The 8,109-nt window shown below is 40.1% G+C and overlaps 1 protein-coding gene across 1 annotated transcript in view; it reads right to left on the reverse strand.

Moving 5' to 3' along the window:
* The window catches only part of PTPRN2 (protein tyrosine phosphatase, receptor type N2), a 1,174,657-nt gene that overhangs the window by 74,143 nt on the left and 1,092,405 nt on the right, over positions 1-8,109 (reverse strand). Inside the window, exon 15 of the mRNA XM_019507947.1 lies at positions 5,322-5,469. Within this exon, the coding sequence (XP_019363492.1) occupies positions 5,322-5,469 (148 nt within the window). The remainder of the gene's footprint in view (positions 1-5,321; positions 5,470-8,109) is intronic.

The raw sequence follows: 8,109 nt of genomic DNA on the forward strand, positions 1-8,109 counted from the left end.
TGCTGGCTCCTACCCTGGGGGTCTTTAAGAGAAGGCTAGACAATCACCTTGCTGGGGTTGTTTGACCCCAGTACTCTTTCCTGCCATGGCAGGGGGTCGGACTTGATGATCTGCTCAGGTCCCTCCCAACCCTACCAACTATGAAACTGTGAAGTGCCTTGAATCATTACAGAAGCAGCTCCACAATTTGTCTCTTAGCTAGCACCAGCAGTACTGTAACACATTTGTATTAGCTATCCATACTGCATAACATGTAACCGCACATCCAACATCATATGCAACACACAAGGAAGCAAGGAAGGACATTTGTTTTGCCTACATTTATGGAGTTGGGAGAGCTGATGGGAGCTGGGTGTGCACAGGGGTAGATCCAAGGGGGATGCATCTTCCTTTCCTCTCCTCCCCACCTTTGATTTTTGTTTTACCCAAAGTTTATAACAACTGCGCCTGGTAGTGGCAGTGGCATTTCTAGCCAGGCAGTGCTTAGGGAGTCAGCTGACTTCACGACTCATGGTAATCTACCTGATCCCTTCTAAATTTTTCATTCCACAGGTGTTAAGGATTGTCTGCCCCTTTTAAGGGTCTTCATATTGCACCAGTCAAACTATCACTTGTTTTGCAATTCTACTGTCCATTACCTGCTTCTAGTAACAAAAGTCCTATTTCACAGCCCTGCAGATTGTTTTCAACTTATTCCAATGAAGTTATAATTGTTTTTGCTTCAATCTTAAAATGAATAATACATCCTTAGGCCCCAAGTACATTGAAAATGAGCTAGAAGTTTTACTAATCGGAGAAAAATGTGTTTTCTATGTGATGATGCACCTCACCGTCTGCACCCCACATTTCAAAATTCTAGATCTGCCCATGGGTTTATATAAGCCATACCCATATCATCTAGATCAGACCTCTAATTTCTATAGAAATGCTTCCTGAACCTGAATGATTCACCACCATTCAATTGCATTAGCAGTATCACCCTGTCACTGCGAGCATCTGCTGAATTGTGATTGGAGATCTAAAAGCCGTTTAAGGTGAGTGACTGAGCTATATTGGTCTCCTCCCATAACATTATTTTGCAGAAGCAGTAAACATACAACAGGAGAAGCATCAAGAAAAGAGAGAAAACACGTGGCCAAGTCATTCCAATTCTAGCTTCACTCCAGCACCACTATACCAGAAAAAGATTCATGATGCAAAACCCAACCCAAGCTGGAGTAGAGACCCAAGCAGGAGAACTAAAGCTTACTTAGCAGATCCATTTTCAGAATAGATGACAAAGTGATACTACTCATAGTTCTACAATAAAGGAACAAAGGAGACTAGGGACTTCTGACACCACCAGAAGATTTAGGAGACATCTACAACTCATCAATATATTTTAATGTGGGTGGCTATTGGGACTGGTGACATCTGAGACCATGGAATAACCATAGTTTGTCAAAGAAAGCTTTACAATAAGCAAGATTGCAAAGGGTGCAAGAAGAAGAATGATAGGTCTGCAATTTTATGGTTACCGTAGGTACATGGCTTAAACATACTTGATATGGTCGGAACACAAACTCTGTCTAGAGCTAAACGGGCACTTAGGAGAAATCTCATCTATTGGAAGGCAGTTCTCCCAGAGCTAGGTAATCAGCAAAGAGAACGTGGTGCAGCATTTTTAAGTAATAGATGAAAGAGTGAGAGCGCAGACTGTGAGCCATTAAGGGTTTACTAAAGCAGATGTTAGTTTGACTCTCATGTAAAAAGCTAAGTGTTGGTTCAGTAAGTCAGGAAACATTTGTTGTTTCATTTTAGCTTTTTTAAAAACCTAATGCTTTATTCCAATAGACCACTGTAGTGCTGCCTTATTACTAACATGTTGTGGTGAGTTTACTGGAGGCTGAGAGGACTAATAGCATTGTGGAGGAGCTTGGTGGTCAATTCTCCCATTTCACATTTGCTCCCTAGAAAGAATCCTGGCAAGTTGAAAATGTATTTTCTACACATCTGAAGGGCTTGTGCTGACTTCTGCTTTAAGGTGGCAGCAAGTATTGCATATTGGCAATTTGTAATTGCTTGTTGATACCCTAAAGCTTCCAGGAACTGGTAGAGTCACTTTTCAAAAACAGGCTAAAAGTGATGGTGAAAAGCAATGACTGCAACATTCAGTATGCAAATATTTTTGTTGTGAACTATGTGCTGCTTAGGATTCATGTAAGGAAAAGGGGAAAAAAGAAGCAGCAGAGAGGAAAGAAAAAGACATGAAAGAGGGATGTCATCTGAGGTGTTTCCCAAGACATAAGATGAAAAGATGAAGGAAAAATAATATGGAAGGAGGAAACTGAAAAGAAAAAAAAGAGAGAGAGAAGACAACACTAGACAGGCCTAATGCTAGTCCTCACACTACGGCTGAATATTAACCTGATCTCCTGTAACTATGCTAGTGGTTCTCAACCTTTTTAGACTCAAGTTGTCCCTTGGGTAGTGCCAGCTCTTAGCTTTCACTCCTTTTTTGACTATGGAAAAATAATATGGCAATTTTTCTATTGCAAAGGACTCAGAAAGACCACAAGATGACAGAATGTTTCTCACTATGGATTCCTATTTGATATCTCCGGGTTTACCTTGCGAGTAGGTTTTTACATTCCTAACAGTGCTAATATTGCATAGCAACCTGCAGCATCCTTAAAAGGATCCCACAGAACTCTGGCCAAGAGTCACTGAGCTCAGGAACCACCAGTCTCATTCTCTGCATTTTCTACATTCCTTTATCTTGCTTACTGATATGGCCCTCTTTGCTATAGTATCATGGTGCTTTGACACCTTTAATACGTGGGTGTTTTGAAGATAAATGTAAGCTAAGGAAGTACTATCATCTCCATTATATTTTATATAGGGTACATCTACAGGTGATATTAGAATGAAGCAATGAACTCTAGTGTGTATTGCGCCAGAGTTTATTGCTCCCAGGTGCCCTGTTTACATATGTGCCTGGAACCCAGCACGTTGAGCCAGGTCGGAGCAGCCCCAGCTGGCAGGGGGCCCAACATGCTGTGGAGGGGCTGGCTGGGGCGCGAAGGTGCTCCAGTGCGGGGCTAGTCGACAGGCAGCCCCTGCACTGAAGCACTCTCATGACTCAGCCAGCCCTGGCAGCATCTACACATGTATTGCTGTGCACTAAAGAAAGCCACCAAAGGTTAGTACTTGTAAATACAAGTACTAACCTACAGCAGAGTTAATTACTTTCCTGAGGCCTAATAGGGCCACTCATGTAAACACTGAGACTTTACTGCAGACCTAATTAGGCAGCTCCTCAGTAGACATCTCGTATAGATGCACCCATAGGGAGCCAAGACACAGAGAGACTGAAGTTATGCTTTAGGCACTACTTTAAGACTTGCCACAAAAAGCTATATGCATGGTTGCTCTTTAATTGGAAGTAGTATACACATGTTAGTACAGTGGTGCATGCAGGCAAATTGGATGGGCTTCTCTTCTTGCACGTTCATGTGAGACATACTCTCAATGACTTGTCCAGGGTTGGGGCTGCAGTGCAGGGACCTGACTCCAGTTCTCTCTCCAGCACCCCAGCAGTAGGCAATGCTTCCCCATCCTTTTGGTCTGATAGCAAGATTTTTTTTTTCTTTACCCGTATATCTCTATCAAACACTGCACTGTCTTGTGAAACTTCTGACCTGCTGAACAAAACCTGAGCTGCCCCATAATGATAAAGAAATACACTGGAACCTCCTGTGCATTTAGTGGCTTTGGTATTTTGCAAAAATATAACTCCTCACATTTGCACTGAAATCTAGTTAATTTATTGCATAACACCATTTGTACAAGGTACCTGTGCCTGGTAGGTAATTAGTGGAAATCATTAATTTACTAACGTGTAAATTGAAAAAGATTTTCTTACTAAATGAATCAATTAAAATGTATATTTTATACACAACTATCTTAATTTACTACATAGCCAATGCTTTATCAAAATTTAACTTTTTTTAACCTATATCTCACTGACATACTTCTAGCTGTTCATCAGTAAGCAGCAAAGAAAGTGAAATCTGGTTTGTCCAGTTCAAGATATCAGTGGAATTTCAAGTACAGTGTGGACATAATTACATTTCCCATATTCCAGTATAGCCAGGGGAGCAGTTTTTATCACTTTCACTCTTGCACAATTTTTACTGGACAAAAATACTTCCATATTATTTTAATATGCCTCTCTATAGCACAGTGTCCATCACCCCATATGGAAGAATTGGCTCAGCTGGAACTCAGAGAAAAAGATGTCACCTACTGAAAAACCAGTATCATTTTCCGCAGGCTCAATTAAGCAGTAATATGATGCTAGGTAATCCTCAGCTTTAAAAAAGGCTCTTACCTAAGGTACTGTATTACCTGTTGACATTTCTCCCATCTCTAAATACTGACTTAACTCTGCCACAAGAAACCCCCCCCAATGTTTTTAAGGCTTTTTAACCATTTCCATTATATCTATATCTCTGCCAACCTACACAGCTGGACTGAGGACACTCTGAAGTACAGCTCTATTTGTAATTGGGAGCTCAGTCTGTTCCTGGTTTCAGTTTGGTTCCATTGGTTACTTGATAAAAAATAGTGGGCCGTTTCTGTCTGTTTTTGTGACAGCACTCAACAAATAGTGTTAGTTACTGCCAGTGGAGTGATGCACCAGAAAAAAAATACAGCAAATGTGCTGTTTTTATGTGGATTCACAAAGGTAGCCTCGTACATAAAACAACAGATCCTAGCAGTATAAATACTGGTCATTTCACAGCCTTGCTTTTATTCTAAGCCTAACAGAGAATAGCAGCCAGTGTGTAAGCTTTTCCAATGAAGCCTACTGGGGCTCATTCACAACAGCTGAGCATCTGATAAACGGATCACACTAGCTCTAATTACAAACTGCTGGTATTACTACTTCGGATGGACATGACACTGGATTGTCTAAAGCCAAACCAACCTTATTTCTGTTGAGTGATCACAACTGCTGCTCTTGTACATAAATTGCATTCTAATGTTTGAAAAGCACACTAGGGATTGATTTACAAGGTACAGCACTTGCTGTCACTGCTGCCAAAGTGTTGTACGACACAGTTATGCATTTTACAAGTAAAACTTATGAGAAGAGAACACAACAGTCTAACAGGACAACAGGATACAGATCAAGCCAATAATTTATAGCTCCGATTTCCATTTGTACAGAAAAAAAATCACTGTTTTGCATAATGCACCATAGCTTTCAAAGTACTCAAAGGTAGTAGAGAAAATATCAATTAATACATAATCCCTCCAAGTAAAACTGTACCTACATGGTACAACAGTTTCTGAGCGATTCTTTTGAATGTTCTCTTCCTTCTGTGCAATGGTAGCAACATTGGGTTCAGCTTGATAAGCACAAAGAGCTTCCCACTCTTTTTCCAGACGATTCTTATTCTTCAGATGGTCTTCCATATAGGACTGGAATGAAAAGATGATAACATCAAGCACTACACTTCTCAAATGAGACTGAGCTAAAAGAATATTCTTGGGGTTGAAAGCAGCTATTGAATGTCTTCACTACCTAAAGCAGCACACATGTCTGTTTTACACTCAATATCAAGGTATGATAGAGAAACAAATGCTCATTTTTAAAACAATCATTTACTTGTTAGATTGTAAGCTCTTCAAGGTTGGGTACATGCCTTATCCTATAGACTGGTGCATCCATTTACTAGGTATGACAAACCTAACATTCACAAACATAGCTTAGAGAAGAGTATGGAATTACTGATCACTTATACATACACACACATATATTTTAACTTATTTATTTATTTATTTATTTATTGCCATACTGGATAATAAAATGCTCCTTCTCATCTTAGAGGGGAATGTCCAACCAGATTGTCTGGCGAGGGCCAACTCCTGATGTCTTGTGGAAGGGTAGGGGAAAAAGAGAAAAGGCCCTTAGACATCCTGATCTTCTTCCCTGTAACCTTTTACTGCCCAGAATGCAGAAAGTAATAGGGAGAGAAGAAAGTGAAATACACTCCTCCCATGGCCACTGGGGTACATACAAGAGTTACATTTAGGCTGACCTACCCCAAAACCTAGATGTGTAGGGGTTTACAGAGATTAAATGGCCCTAAAAATGGTGGGCCCAGTCTAAAGTTAGTTTACTTCACAGCTGAGCTAACCTTGGAATTAGCTGGGTTAATCAAATCTAAAATGTGTTAAACCCAGTCCAGTAAATGCCATCATAGCCCAGCCACTTGGCCCTGCCCCTGGCCTGTGCTGTTTGTATCCCCCCGAACCCTGACCAGGCAATTCTTAGCTCCCCTGACTATGCAACCTCCACTCCCCCCATGAGCTGTAATAGCTTTTGAGTTAGAAGAGGCTCTGCACCTGGCAGTAACATTTCACATGGCTTGAACGGAAGCGGACATACAACACAGTACTGCAGCCCAACTGCTGCATCTAAAAAGGTGATGTTAATAAATGTCAATAAATACTGTTACAAATTGTGGCTGGAAACTGGTGCAGGTAAGAAGATCTGTGGAGTGCAAGTCTCTGTAGTGGTGGAGCATCTTACCAGGTGAGGCATGGGGAGGTTGTCAGGTTTTGTAACCTTCAGAAGCAGTGGGAAATGGAATTCAGCAGTAGGCTGAATCTTGAATTTAAGAGAGGATTTTGGCAAAAGTGGGGACATTTCACGTTCCTTGGTTACATGGCATGATCCCCTTAAGCCTGCACCAGCCCCAACTAATACCTAGTAGTTTTGGGAGCCGAGTGGGGAATCAACTTCTTTCAATTTAACAAAATAAGAACCTGTAATTCATTTTTCATATCCATAACATCATTCTTCTGTATGTCCTTGTAAATCCTAATAAGCAATAAACTTTCCCTTCTATAGTATCTTCAAAGAACACACCACAAAAACACTTTGCAAGCATTTATAAATTAAATATCTTCCCTATCTGCTAAGATAACTTGAGGTTAGTTCCTTCATCAGATGTAAAAGCCATAGGAGGAAGTGAGGCACTAAGTGACGTGCTGAAGCTCAGAAAGCAAGTTTGTGGCAAAGCCCTGATGCGAAGCCACACTATTGGTTCCTTCCTTCATTCCTGAAGAGCTCCCTATTCGCAGCAAAAGCTGATCCTTCCTTTGCTTGTTTTTTCAAATCACTTATTAACACAGCTATTTCTTCCACTGCACTTGCCTAGAAACAAGTTTCCTGGAAAGGTTTCACTGAAGTTTAACAAAATAGGAAATAATTTTGAGGAACTAAAAGTGTATTTTACACAACCTATTTTATGTCTTGTACTCACTTCTAGGTGTATTTCAAGGAGGAAAAGCTATCATTCTCTCCACAGGTTTTTCAGAAAGCTGTCAGAAGTTTTAAGCCAGTCTTTTGCCAAATGTAAGCTTTGCTACACTGTTACCACATATTACATACAAAGCATGATGCAAATTTAACAACATTTTTCAGTGCATTTTGTCTTGCACACTGCTTTGTTTTCTAAAAGTGTGAGTATACACGCGTTTGTGGTGGTGCGCGAGTATAGGTATGCATCAGTTTGGGGAAATCAAGCTTAGCAATATTAATAAATTCATAAATGAAGATCTTTGCAGGAAAAGCAGGGATGTAAGGAGTAATGGCATTTAAGAAAAGAGATATTTGGAGACAAAGCAATAGTGCCCTTACCACAAACATAGAGAGTAGATGTATTTCTAGATTACCCAAAATAAGGTGATGAACAGGGCATATCTGCTGCATATTGCTAATAAAAAAACATTATTCCCCTTAAATTAAGGATAGTTGGTAGACATGGGATTTTTTTATATGGAAAAATAAAAGTAACTGAGACCATTTGATACTGTTCAATTTACCAAAAAGCCATGTTTCTTTGGTATAAGAGAGCTTTGTGCAGTATGTACTTGCATATTCCTAAAATAAGATCTTACATAGCTTTCACCATCATCATATCCACATTGCTGCAACTTCACTCATCTTAATTTTTTTTTAAATGTTGTATATTCTTAAGTAGTTTAATTTAACACAGTGAAGGTACTGTGGATTTAAAGTAGCGTATAGTACTTTTAACCTCCCCCCCCCCC

This window comes from Gavialis gangeticus, unplaced genomic scaffold (genome assembly GCF_001723915.1).
Source record: "Gavialis gangeticus isolate Ggan-Ray unplaced genomic scaffold, GavGan_comp1, whole genome shotgun sequence".
NCBI classification, from domain to species: domain Eukaryota; kingdom Metazoa; phylum Chordata; order Crocodylia; family Gavialidae; genus Gavialis; species Gavialis gangeticus.